At 33.1% G+C, this 15413-nt stretch overlaps 1 protein-coding gene across 1 annotated transcript in view; it reads left to right on the forward strand.

Annotated features, from left to right (window-relative positions):
* Positions 1 to 15413, forward strand: part of LOC123670237 (proton channel OtopLc-like) — a 76297-nt gene that overhangs the window by 33615 nt on the left and 27269 nt on the right. The window contains exon 2 of the mRNA XM_045603744.1: positions 12954 to 13202. Coding sequence (XP_045459700.1) covers positions 12954 to 13202 — 249 coding nt within the window. The remainder of the gene's footprint in view (positions 1 to 12953; positions 13203 to 15413) is intronic.

Genomic DNA, 15413 nt, shown 5'->3' on the forward strand with positions numbered 1-15413 from the left:
CTTTAATTTGTTGTAATAATGTCTACTACAGCAATATTCTGTATTTTTATGTTAGTGAATAGATATATAACGTTATTTTCATTCCAAGTATGTAAAAAAGTAGTTTTCTATTTCAATTACATTCATTATTCATTTCGTTGAATTTCAGATTAATTTTTTAAATAATAAACTATAATATTAAATTAACTGGTTATCTGAAATTTTCATATATTAATTTATAATAATATTTTTGTAGAAATTTTTACACTTAATCAGTTTTTAATTAAATGAATCACACCATTTCCATCCAGGATCATGGTCACACACTGTCTCTTCATTGCAATCGACAATATCCGCATCCGTAACTATCCGACCCCAGCGTCCCTCAATTACAGCTCTTGCGCAAAATACCCTTTATATTAATAGCTGAATAATGATACGCCAGGCAGCCAGAAAGTATGTTAATAGACTTAACTGTATATGTTTATTTACATTTTACCATGCAACGACCACTATAGACGACCTAATTTTGCCGAAAGTTTTTCTCGTTTCTAACTCTCGCAATCCCGTTTTTTTTTGTTGTTCTGTAATTTACAAATATATTTTTGGTTTTAATGCAAACATTACGTGCTGATGGTTTTTCGCTCATTTTGTAGGGGTGCTGTATATAGATCCGGGTCTCTCTTGAACTCTAGTTACATAGATGATGGTGTCGAAGTTCCCACGTCCCAAAGTCCAGTCACATTAGATGCCATTATTAGTCTATTTGTGCAACAATTTCGCTCGAGAGCTTATGTCCTGTCCCGCCCTCGTGCTTACTATAATGGCAGGTCAAAATTGCCGCAATCGAGCTGGGTATCATCGAATTAGATCTCCCGCGACGTTCTCGCCTGATTCAGTGTTGAGAGCGCGTCCGCGGCGACCTGCGTGTTGCACTTCAAAGACATGATTTGACACTAACATAATATAATGTATCTCAAGTGAACCTAAGAAGTCCGAGTTTACGATGAAGATAACAGAAACGGAATTAGTCAGTGGGACCGACGTCAACGTTGATACTATACAAAGGTACTCCCTGATTGTTATGATTATTAAAGTGTATGAATTAAACGGTATTTGAGCCATTTAAATTTTTAATTATTAAATAGTTTTGGTAATAGTAGCTAAATGTTTAGAGAAATTCAACTCTTGAGGCGTTTGATGAATGATATTTTTAAGAAGTCGACAAGGTGTAAAAGCAGGATAGGAAACCATTGATACCCTGTACGGCTGTATCCCTCGCCCTACTTCCTGACATATTTGTTTCAATGGTATAAGCCCCGGGTCGTCCTAAATATCCGAGGTCGTTGACCGGTTACCCCGCAAACGTCCGTTGACAAGGGTGGTCGTCGATTAATTATAAAAAGCAAGAGAATGTGGAAATCTCACGCGAACCTGTGCTAATTAAAAAAGTAACTAGGTACGACATTTGTTGCCACGACATGTGTTAGAGAGCGTATGGTTAAACATTTTCCCTGAAAGTTTGATGAATTATTGAGTGCAAAATATCGTCCTACTTTTTTCCGATTCGATTAAATTTATAGAACTGTATTATTTTCCATTTACACAGCGAGCGAAATAGTGCTTCATAACTCTAGGGTAAATTAAAAAAAAAGTAGCAACAAACTTCTCGTAAGACGTTTCTTATTCTCACGACTATTTCACTGAGCACCTTCACAGAAAAACTCTTCATGGAACAAAACGAAAATCTCGAAGCGAGAGAGGATATTTGCGGCAATGAAAACAGCTTGCATTTCGTAGCTTTTTTTGTTTATATTAAGTTCCTACAAGAATAAAAAGTAGTACAATACGAAACTGTAACTTTCTAGTCAATTCTCATTGATAAGCAAAGACCTCTTTTATGAAGTATAAATTAATTTTATTACAATATTTATTAACTCCTATAGTATTTTGTTTCTAAATACAAAAATATTTTTTACATGTTATGTTAGATAAAGGGTAAGCGTGGAAGGGAAAATATTTAAAGGACTCACTCAACAATGTTACTGTAACCACATGTACTCGTACGGTAACTTCGTAAACAAATGCGGCTACTGCGGTATCGACCACATGACATGTAACGAATGTAACTGAATATTCCGCTACTAACGTTAAAAAATGGCTGAAAAGAAGACTGGGACAATTGTGATTAATAATAGTTATATAACAATGTTATACTTTGCGTCTAAGTATATTTTGTATTAAATAACTATACTAAACAATGCGGCTCAGTATTATTAGTTATACACAGATATCATTATATTTTTAGACATAAAAATTAACACTTCTATCAAATCATGGTAAATAAAGACATAAAAAAATTACTGTTTCAGGAAGTATAATGATTTAAATGTTTATTGTACAAGTACCTATTTTATATAAAGGTAAAATTGTATCGTTAGCCAACAGCCATCCAGCAGCATACATATGTTAGTTGAAGTATACCTACTTTATAACTTGTAATAATACGAATACAGGCGTTTTAATTTTCATTTTTTATATTATACTGGGTATAAAGTAGCCTGGGAATTTAAAAAGGAATTTATGTAACGATTCTATTTAATAACTTGATCCCGTAACTATTTTAATCTGTAATAGGTACGAATATTGTGATTGTTTTTATCAGTATTTCTATGTCATTGTTTATAAAAAAAATCACAAATGGAGTTCTCTGGATAAGGCAACATTATGATAATTTTGATTTATTCCGACCCTGAGGGAGTTGCTTTATTCTGATTTCTAAAAAAAGGCGTGTATTATAAATACAATATTCAATAAGTTACAATTGCTTACATACTTAGTCACAATAAATATTTGAAACTTCAGACACAATTACAGCTTATGCGGAAATGAACATATTCAATCAACCGGTAATTACGTCACAGACAGATGCATAATTGATTCCACCATAATCCAATAATATCGAACTACATTCCAATTGGATGAAATATGTACCACTCCAGTAATTTATGTAAGTCTCTTTAGTTTTGTTATGTATGAGATATCTTTTAAGTTAAGCTAAATATTTCAAGCACTTAATAGACTTTTAATCATGTTTTAGAATTTAATTCACAGATTTTGATATAAACATAGTTTGTCGCACCTTTAATAAAACAAAGATGTAACTCAAAATTTGTGGATTTGGAGATTTTACAAGAAAACCCGTCTTCGTCGCATAAAGAATAGGTAGACTTCGACTCCGGCGTTTTAACTATAAGATACAGAGAGATACGCGACTGTTGCTCTCTTTTCTATGAACTGGAACTGACAAGTCAGTTCTTATAAAGTGGCGTGATTCAGAGATGCACCGGCAGTGAGCGGAGATTAAAGTGCTGCCGTTTTGAGTAACATCAAATAATTCGATATTAGATTAAAAGGGATTTAAAATAAAAAGATGATTTTTGTTATACTTCATTCTCTCAGAAAACACATTTGATAATGATGTGTAACATTTGGATTTACTTCGGTTTTGTTTTAAAAACTGACAAATTTTACAAAATTAACGCCTAACACTTCGGTTTTATATTGAAATATATGCCTTAGTTGTTGGAGTAATTGGTTAAGTATCACTTTATTGTAATAAATAAGGCTATTTATAAAAGTCACTTTTGTTTACTTCTTTTTATTATTTAGAATGACGAAAGATAAGTAAAAACTTTCAACATTAATTCCCTTTTCGTGTAAAAGTTAAGAATAACTTGTAACTGTTGTGCTTATTTGTATAGGTTTTGAAAACGGAGTCGTCTTAGAGCTCACAATTTTTGTTAAGTTTCAGCGTATCGAGCGTAAAAGTTATAAGATAAACATAATAGTGTATCATTACAACCTATACAGTCCACTGCTGGACATAGGCCTCCATAAGCTTTCGCCAAAAATAGCGTGAACTTATGTGTTTTGCCAATAGTCACCACGCTGGGCAGGCGGGTTGGTGACCGCAGGGCTGGCTTTGTCGCTCCGAAGACGCTGCTGCCCGTCTTCGGCCTGTGTATTTCAAAGCCAGCAGTTGGATGGTTATCCCGCCACCGGTCGGCTTTTTAAGTAATATAATAATAGTGTAATAAGTTATAATTTTTTTTCATCTGATTACTGTAATAAATGTGAAAGTTTATGAGGATGACGTATGGATGGATGATTGTTACTCTTTTATGGCAATACGACTGAATAGATCATTGTCATTCAACAATGCTGCTATTTTGACGTTAAATAATTCTGATTATTATTCATCCTTAAAATATACTACAGTGTTATCAATTATTGTTATATTAGACTAAAGAAGTTATGCAGGTTGAAGAGGAAAATCAACAAAATACATATATCTCCAGAGCCCAAAAATGTAACTGCAGAGCTGACAAAAATGATGACACCGACTCAATATTTTACTGTCACTTATGAGTTGACGAGAAAAATGACACCTAAATAATACTAGCCATTTACAGTCCTCTGGTTCGTCTTCAAGATCATCTTAATCTAGTTCCGATTCATCTAGCTCATCATCGTCAAGCTCTTCTAGCTCATCTTCATCCAGTTTTTCAAGCTCCAATAGTTCAATGCCTACCCAAAACCCTGCCCCACAAAACTTTACAACGGATTGTGAAGAAAAGACGTCTTGCACCAATTCACCACAAAATACTGAGCAAAATATGAGCAAATTCAGTTGAGAGAGCGACGAAATTACAATAGTGTGGCCAGTTACAATATTTCTCCAGTATAATACACAGATCTAAGTGACGTCAACCTGAGTGACGACGATGCACTGTAGATTTTAATACGTTGTTTAATAAGCCTGTCAACAGAAGAAATTTTATGTTTGAAAATCAAAGTTCTTCTAACTCTGACTGCAATAATAAACCAAATATTTGTCAGTCAGTTCAGCCTATTGCAATGCACTGCTGGACATAGGCCTTCCCAAGTTCGCGCTAGACATCCCGGTTTTCCGCAATCCTCATCCAGCTTACACCGGCAATCTTAGGTAGATCGTCGGTCCAACGGGCCAGAGGACGTCACACACTGTGTTTGCCAAGACGCGATCTCTTCTCCAGGATGCGTCTGCTCCAACAGCCACCGGTCCTGCGCCACAGATGACCAGCCCACTGCCACTTCAACTTGCTAATTCTGTGGGCTATATCGGTTACTTTCGTTCTCTCGCGGTAGTCTCGTTTCTAATCCTATCTTTGAGGGAAATCCCAAGCATGGCCAGTTCCATTGCACGTTGAGGGACTTTATATTTGTGGACCAGTCCCTTCGTCAGTGTCCATGTCTCGGCTCGGTAATGTTAACACAGGCAGGACGTATTGCTCGAAGATTTTTGTCTTCAAGCATTGCGGAATCTTCGAAGTGAAGACTCGACGAAGCCTGCCAAATGCCGCCCAGCCCCACCGAATTCTCCTATCGCCTCCTTCTCAAAGTTGTTGCGGCCTAGTTGGATAGTATGGCCTAAGTAAATATAATCCTGAACAACTTAGAGAAGGGTACCATCGACCGATACCTGTCTCGGTATGACTTGGTTGTTAGACATAACTTTCGTTTTGTCCAAGTTCATACAGAGAACGACACGTCGGGAGGACTCGTTTAGACCGGCTAGCATTTGGCCTAACTCATCTAACGTGTCCGCAAAGATGACGATATCGTCGGCGAAATGAAGGTGAGATGTATTCACCGTTGACATTGATGCCTTGTTCAAGGTCTTAAAGATATCCTCCAGCGCAGTGGTAAACAGTTTCGGTGAAATTACATCTTGCTGTCTTACCCCACGCCACAGGGAAATAGGTCTTGTTCTCTGGTCCTGGACATGAACGGTCATCGTCGTTGCGTCGTACATACATCTCAGTACCACGATATATCGCCAGTCGATATGACATCTCTGCAGAGAGTCCAGGACAGCCCAGGTCTCGACACAGTTGAAGGCTTTCTCGCAGTCCACAAATTCCATACACAGCGGCTGATTATATGTCTCTGTCTTTTGAATAATCTGTCGAACAGTATGGATGTGGTCTACGGTGTTGTAGTCATTTCGAAACCCAACCTGCTCTGGTGGTTGGAATTCGTCGAGTCTTATGGCGAGACGATTCAAATGTGCAGAAAATATTGATTCCGACGGTATTTAACTTAGGGTTTCACCAACCAAAAAAAGGTCAGTGTGATATATGTGTATCATATGATAATTCAAACAATGAGCAAAAACAAGATGATAGACAATATAAGAAAGAAGAGACTGCTGATTTTTATACTATTTACTAGCTGACCCCGCAAACGTTGTTTTGCCATATATGATAACTTAGGGGTATGAAAAATAGATGTTGTTCGATTCTCAGACCTACCCGATATGCACACAAAATTTCGTGTGAATCGGTCTAGCCGTTTCGGAGGAGTTTAACTACAAACACCGCGACACAAGAATTTTATATATTAGATTATTTGTGGTTAGTAATTATTTGTGATTTTAGGAGATATTTACTAGAGACTCATCATCATCATTACAGCCTATACAGTCCACTGCTGGACATAGGCCTCCACAAGTTTACGCCAAAAATAGCGTGAACTCATGTGTTTTGCCCTTAGTCACCACGCTGGGCAGGCGGGTTGGTGACCGCAGTACTGGCTTTGTCGCACCGAAGACGCTGCTGCCCGTCTTCGGCCTGTGTATTTCAAAGCCAGCAGTTGGGTGGTTATCCCGCCACCGGTCGGCTTTTTAAGTTCCAAGGTGGTAGTGAAACTGTGTTATCCCTTAGTCGCCTCTTACGACACCCACGGGAAGAGAGGGGGTGGCTATATTCTTTGGTACCGTAGCCACACAGTACCCGTAGCCACACAGTACCCGTAGCCACACAGTACCCGTAGCCACAAAGTACTAGAGACTAATTGTACCTAATTCTTATAATAGTGTATAGTTTTTGTTTTGTTTAAAAAACAATATTTGTAGCCATAAAGAGATATATAAATATCGGATGATTAATAAAAATTTGTTTAATTTAAAAAAAAGGTGATAAATTTCAGTTTTCGTTTTATAAAAAAATGATGCATTAGTACATACAGCATCATAATTACAATTAAATAATCATAAAACGAAACATTGTGATTTATTTTTAAAACATTTTGTTATGTTTTAATACTAAAGAGATTTTTTTTGAAATACTACCTAAATTACTAAGTAATTTTTGGCATAAAGAGATTTAAGTCGGAACTTTTTTTTCATCTCCATTTTACAGCTATTATGGATTTTAACACAGTTGTTTTTCTATTATTCTATTAATCTCTGTACTTTAAACTACTGATATCAATAATAAAAGTCATTAAAAGCATTACAAATAATTGGTAATTTTTAATCAAACACAATGCGGAAAAAGTGCTAAACTTCAAACGCCAATTCCCACAAATTGCGATTTTTGAGTTACATCTTTGTTTTATTAAGGGTGCGTTGTATAAAAATGAATAGAATGCATAAAGTACGGTTAGTATGTAAATAACTTTTGCTTTTCAGTTTTAACCCCCGGAGAATAGGTTCGTAACTGATTCTTTTATCTTTATCCCTTGCATAAAAGTACAAAAACTACGTTCAGCGTAAAAAGTCAGTTACTACAGACGTCCATTGATCACTGGGCGGGCGGCCAACGGGCTCTAACGAAAGCGAACGCTACGTAGCGATACTTATTATACAATTCTATAAAGTAATCAATGTTCAGAGCCAAAATGTACTTTATTACCAAGAGAATTAAGTCCAATTTATGTATTAGCATGTTTATTACATAGGATCTTTTGGTACTTTATTGGCGGAGTATAGTACGCTAGACGTATAACACGTATACGACTGACAATATTTATACTGGCGCTCAAAGATTAGTAAGATTTTAGATAGTGAAAGTGATTTTTTGGTGAATGAAATTTTTACGAGCAAATTTTTTAGTGCTTCAGCAATTTTTATAATGTTTTCAATTTAAACGTGATGTTTAATATTTTGTAAAACCACACTGATAAAATTTTGTTATTCGTTTAGGAAAATTGCTTTTAAAACATTAACTAGTCTGGCTTACCTTTGCCTGCTTGCGCCATATACGACACAGTAGGTATAAGATTCATTTAAAAAAGGGTAACTATCCATTTTGTCATCGATTCTTCTGGAACATTTCATAGCTTAAAATTAATTGTAAATTGTTGATTAAAAGATGCTTCGTAAAGCCTAATCGAATAAAGAATTTAAAATTTGGATTTTATTTTAATTGAATGTTTATAGTTAAAAACTATTTTTCTGCTTTCGAAAAGCATGCTATTAGCTGCATTTCCTATAAATAAACCTACGTTCTAAGATACCTACAGTTTATATTTTTCTTTTCAAAAGGTAACTATGGAGTTTCTTTCCGGTTCTTCTCTGTAGAATCTGTATTTCAAACCGGTGGTAGTTTCACTTTAAAAAAAAAAGAATTAAAATTTCGTAGCTAATTTTGTGCTTTTGAAAAATTTTATTTTTGATTTTGATTTTGAATACGTTGGTATTAAAATGACGTTTTAATCTATGCCGCTTAAAACTCGTTATTTGGGTTCCGTAGTCGTTACCGTTACCACGAGCTAAAGCAAATAGCTTTGTCTCACGAAAAAAAAAAAACGCAAATGAAACCATAGCATATTGGAACGAAGTTCCTTACGGCAGGCTTGACATTTGGCTGGTCGACCGAACTGAAAAAAATGTGATACTAAAACCGTAAGAAAAATATATAACGGAAGTGACGTAATATCAGTCAAACGACTGTATAATACCTATGACGTTTGTAAAACTAAAATATTACTAGTAAACTTTTTTTTTTAAATTATTTATGTAATTTTATACTGTCGACAAAAATAAATAAATACACATGTTTTTTATTTCACTTAATAGTTTGAATTATTATTATTATAATTATTTTGTTCAATTTATTTTGTTTTACGGTATTTGTTATTTTCTAAAATACTAAATTTCCTGAATACTTTTATGTTCATAATTAAAAACCAATTAACAAAAACAAAAAAAAAAAGATCAAAAACTAGAAAATATATATAAAATTCAACATTGTTTTAAAAATTGTGTAGCTTCTATACTATCCTCAGGAACTTCGTTCCGACCTGGTGTCCCATGACACCACATAATTTTTTATATTTATTTTATAACACGAATCGCTTGAGATTTTACATTTTATCCTATCTAAGTTTTCGTCCTAATGTCTCAATGGCAATCATCGATTTTTTTAGTATATTGATATAAAATATTAATGAGGGTTATTTTACATTAACGGGGTCGATGAATATAGTGCCGCCACATTTTTTCGTTAATTATTTATAAATTATTATTAATTTCTTTTTTTGCTAATTTTGTCATCACAATAAATGTTTCTATATAGACTTCGGTATTTTTTTATTTATACAATAATTTATGTATCATAAAAATTAAACAAATGTAAATTCCGAAATCATTGATTAGAAAAATATATTCCTTTATTTGACGATAAGTTGAACTCGTAGATTATTCGGTCGTAAACCAGTTCTATTTTGTAACAATAATTAAAAGGGCGACTATCACCAAATTTGTATAATGAAGGCTCGCTCGTGACCAGCAACAGTTAATGCTATCGGTAGTTGTTAACGAAGCGTAGACGTCTCATGTTTTAGGCCGTTTTAAGTAACCATTGTTTCAAATGAAGTTGAAGGACTTCCTTTGTTCTATATAAACGATATAGTGTTGCATCAACTAGCGTGGTTTGATTTTTTTTTAATTTAAATAAGCTTCATAAATTAAATTTGTAAATGATGTAAACCAACTCTAGAAGTATAAATTGTAAAAATAGATACATTCACATATTATTACTATTAAATATTTTTTATAGTTGTTGCTTAACTCTGTAATAATAAATAATTTAGATTATAATTGTCATGTACGCAATAAATTACAAAGTACTGCTAGAATACTATTTCAGTCAATTGTCAAATACTTCGCGACAAAATGTATCAATGGTTTGACCTGAATATTTTATTTTATGATTTCTAGGAGTCATGCACAAAAAGTAAATGCATTATGCTTGCTATGCCAAGTAGTGTATACGTAGTGAGGTTAATAGGTACTTTTGTATTTAACAGGTCGGTAGTCAAGCTTGATTAATATATAAACGTACACCGTAATCCCACGTAAAACGTTTTCGCGGGAAACGGTACAGGAAATCAAACGCTGCCATATTGGATGCGGAAATGGCGCGCTCGTCGCTCGATTTTATTCGATTTCGTAGAGAAACGAGTTTTATTTTGAAGTATCATTTAATTAAAATTTTATTTAATTGTCTGCGGTTTGGACGACGCTAACGAGTTAATTTTAAACACTTTCGGAAGCATTCAAGTTTATAATTGACATTTACTTTTGAGGAAATTTAATTATTTATTAATAAGAATTAATTTTAATTTTAGCACTTTCAAATAGAAGTAAATGTCAATCATTTTACCTAAATTTAGTTATTTTATATCGTTAAGCAGAAGATAATCTTAATTTTAGGTTTATTTAAATAAAAAAATTTTATTATACGAAAAATAGTTTGAATTTGAAAGGTATATTTCATTTTTCTTCAATAGGTAAAAAACATTAAAATTATTACAAATTGTTATAAAAATGTAGATATTCGTTGACAAAAAACATAAAATATAACGCTCTTTATACAATAGCTATATTTATATACCCAATATTATTTTCTTACCCAATAATATTATTGAATTAATCTGTTTGTTGATAGATCCATTCAAAAAGCAAATTAGAGTAGCTGAAATATCGAAGAGAGAAATGATCTCAAACGGCAGCCTTGTTCTTCGCTAAAGAGAGATTACGGAACAAAAGGCGACATTGGTATTGTCTTTGTAACAATCTATGAAAGGATTTCAAATCTCTAATTGTGTAACTTAGTGATAGACAATAATTAATTTGAACCAACAGATTTTATATACTTTCTGAAGGAGTTAATGTCAATTATTTTAGATATTAAAGAGTGTTAGATTGAGAGTTCTGATCTCAACAAAATTGAGTGTATAAATGAAGTCAATGAAGAATCATTGACTTAATTCATACTATAAGTTGGTAAAGAATTATTTGGGATATGTTTTTTTCAGAAGTATGTTAATATATATAGGTATATATAGATATTTGATGTTAACAATGCTATGACGGATTTTTTTGACGGAAACTATAAACATCGAACAAAGGGGTTGAAGCTCTAAAACGACCGATTTCAATATTCAGCCTATCTCTATTTTCCTTATTATATTGTGGATGTATTAATACATATGTAGCAAAATTCGTACAAAATTTTATCCCAAAAATCAGCAGTAAAAAAAATGAGTGCTAAATATACTATGTATTTGTTCATATTACACAAATAAATATTACTGACTGATAATTATTAGTAGAGAAGATTAAAAGGTGAATTTCTGGAAACTAATTTTCTCTAGTGGACAAATATAATATTTAAATTGCTCCAATCCCTAGAAATCTGACGTTGGAATATTAAATAGTTCAAAATTCGACTGAAAGCAAAGTTTGTCAGATGGTATTTCATTTGCAGCAGTTGTCGATATTTTCGTCACGTTTTCCGATATCCAGCGACCAAATCGGCTTATTATTTGTATTACACCAATTGAACGGCGGCACAAAGAGTGTACGTGTTTTCTCCGACGTTCCGAAATTATTAACATTTGAAAAAGTAAACTGAATTTCAGACACCAATTGCAGTACGATTGATTGAAGGTATAAAAAAATATTAAAATGAAATTGTTTTTAAAAGCGACGGGTTCAGTTCAGAATTGTATGTAATTCAAAATGTAAATGGATTTTTTAAATCGCGCCAGCATACTATTCGTTAAGCTTTAGACAACTCCATTAAAATGAGCTGAGAGCGTATTACGCTTTCGATTGAAATACGGAAAATCTTGAGCCATCAATTTCTTTCCCATTTTATCCTTAAACTCACATTCCGAGTTTGTTGAGAACTATGGGATCGTTTTAAGGACAAAAATGACAAGATCTTAGAAATATCCATGGAATCGAGCCCGAAATTTATACACAGCTTAAGAGTAGATATAATAGGGCCAACCAATAGTCAACCAATTGAAGCTTTTGTTTGTGACTTCGTACAAGTGAGTTTGAAATTATACATAATTATTAATATAGAAAAAAAAAATCAAAAATATTTTCCTATAATGCTTTGAACGGTACGGTGTTTATTCAATCTTTTTATTAAAAGTGTAATATTCAACAAATTTAGGAACGTATATAAGTATCTTAAACTTGACATCCTTTCTCAAAAATTACTTGAATAATTATAAAATGTATCGGATAAATTTTATACTGATTAAAGTAACCTTTGAGGAAGGATGTCTGTCGTTTTTAAGAGAGCAGGTAACTTTAATAATGCTAACTTTTAATGGGAAACTTTAGACGTTGCTCGGGAGACCATAACTCTTCGTTGCTAAGTATTTTACTACTTATAACAACGACGCCAGAATACGAAATTAACATAAGAATGCAATCTTAAGAAACGAAAATCTTTTATAATCATGTTGCACAATTATTTTGTCCGGTAATTTAGTAAAAATCGTATTAGAAAAAAAATCTAACAAAATCAACTTGTAAAATTTCCTAGATATACATAGAAAAGCAAAGAGAATTTGTTCTATAAATATTGAGAATTGGATCTAATCTGTTAAGCTATTAACCTATACTCAATGTCTATTATTATATCCTCTGCTTTATGAATGCCTGGTAGAGATCCCTCCGCTCCTTACGCGATAAGTCCACAAATGTTCATCAAAACACAATTGCTTGTGTTACTTAGATACATATATGATATATCTATATGAATGTCTAAGGCTACAATTATGTGTATTTATATTACTTAAATTATAGAAAAAAATTAAACATATTTTGTGATTTATTTTAGCTGCTATTCGATACCGGCGAACAACATGTCGGGAGGTTCCCACGTGTCGAGGGGGACATTTGGTGCAGACTCCGAAATGTCTGGCAGTAGTGCCCCACCGCTACCCAGCCCGGCGTCACCGGGGGCTGCATTAGTGTCACCAGAAACATTGAGCAGACACAGCAGCCCTCCCCCTATACCCGCTCATCCAACACATCAACCGGCACCATCTTGTTCTTCTCATCGAGTTCACATGGAATCCCCTTTACGGTAATATTTTCATACTCTAATTTAGATTTAGTTTTAATGAACTTAGAGACCCAGAGTTTCTAAAAGTATCTAAAAATAGTAAATGATTTAGTATGTCTCTTTAACTTTCGAGATGGGTTCATAACGAATTACATTTTCCTAGTTACGTAAATATCTACTTTGACATAAATACTATAATTTTTTATTTTAAATAAATTTGTAGTAATAAGTAAGAAAAATATTGTTAATTTAAAATATGTAAAATTAAATTGAATACAAAAACAACAAGTCTAAAATGAGACAAGAAAATTTAGATAGACATTTAACTAAATAATACGAAGTTTTCTTTTTAAATAAAATAAACGTAGTTTATTTTATTTTCAAGTTTTTAGTTTTGTTGTTATTTGATTTTCTCATTCTACTGAGTTCGTGTAGTGCCTCACTATCACATGGTTTGTTTCCTGACAATTTGTTGCAATCTAACTCTTCAATACACAATCCTTCCAAAGACTTTACTCGACTCAGAGCTACGTATGCTTGTCCTTCCTCAAACCACCCTAATGCCACACAGTTCTCGTTTTAACCTTTTACCTTAACTTGGGTTGTGTACCGCTAACGACGTATCATTTTTTAGCCACACTAACGCCATACAATCGCCGACTCGATACAAAATTTTGACTTGGGTGGGACCCATGCTTGGGTCCCGATTCTAAGTTAAAGAAATTCTTTGTTAAACGGTTTTTAGATTTGTAATAAATATACCGGCACAGTCTAATAAACTGTATTCTACCAATCAAGCCCTTTCATTTGATACCCATATTGAGGTATTTGTGGAAAATATGTAATCTGCCATTTTGTAGCGGCAGCCAGCTTGGATTTTTCAAAGTGAGCTCTATTTTACCAATCAAGTCCTTTCATCTGATACCCATATTGAGGTTTTTGTGAAGTAATATGTGTTCCGAAATTTTGTATCGGCGGCCAACTTGGATTTACAATCATATGGAATATATTATGTTGTATTGTCATTAAGATTAAGAGTGTGTACCAAATTTTAGATCAGTTTGTTATCAGGAAGGGGGTAAAATTCCAATTACTACATTTGCCCTAAACAAACAAATAAATAAAGTGGTCAAGCTAAATAAAACCGTATAAAAAGTGTGTGATAATATTAAGTTACAGTATGACAGATTATAATATCATAAAATATCAACTTCCTTAAAGGATAATTCCAAAAGCCTGTATCACGTATTCATTTCTAATCAAATCATAGAAAAAAAAAAACATATTTCTAACTTCAAAATATTGGGCATTCATACAATCTTTATTCCCTTTTCGTTACATTTGGCGTAGAATTCCCATAGGTCCCTAATTGCATGTAAACTTTTTTAAAGAACCATAAGGACGAAATTCAATGTACATATTTTGTTTAAATTGTTTAGATTTAGTTACGATGAATAAGTCAGTTAATCAGTCCGCACAGAATTTGACCAAGACATGTTAGATTAAATTTATAATTATTAATGATCCTTTAATAAGTTTTAAAGAGTAGCAATCGAGTTTTTGTCGGGTTTCTTCAGCAGAATCTACATTCTATATTCCAAATCTCTTGGTAAAGTTACTACGAGTATAATATATTATTGAAGACTGGTTCAAATTGCTCCTCTTTAAGTCTTCTCGGAGATATTAGATGAATAAAATTTCAAAAATATTATTTACTAACAATAGCCATAAAACTTTATCCTCTTTACGTTAGTTCTCTGGAAATATAATATCCAGTAGGATTACGATTTTAGTGTATCAGATTCCCATAATATCCAGACAGGCGGAAACGGCGGCCAGTAAATTGTAGACGCGGTCTAGGTTTCGCTAAACTGTTTTGCCATTCTAATGGGTTCATAAATCAATAACGCTTGTACCATGATTTTATATATTGTTGACATTGTTATAAAATATTTATAATACTTAATTTATTATAATGTATACGTTATTAACTTCAGTTTAATAAATTGATACTTTTATATAAGTGATTGTGTTTCGCATGAGTATAAGTGTATTTGGCGGTCTTGTAAAACTAATATATTACTTAGTAAACGAAGTTTATTAAATTGAAGGGTTGACTTATCGAATTTATGTACGTACACTTAAATTTTATTGAGTTGTTCTAGTTGAAGAGTCAACGACAGGCAAAAATTGCCTCATTGTACTCATTGTCAAAAAAATAAAACGTGATAT

Source organism: Melitaea cinxia, chromosome 4 (genome assembly GCF_905220565.1).
Source record: "Melitaea cinxia chromosome 4, ilMelCinx1.1, whole genome shotgun sequence".
In the NCBI taxonomy this organism is placed as follows: Eukaryota; Metazoa; Arthropoda; class Insecta; order Lepidoptera; family Nymphalidae; genus Melitaea; species Melitaea cinxia.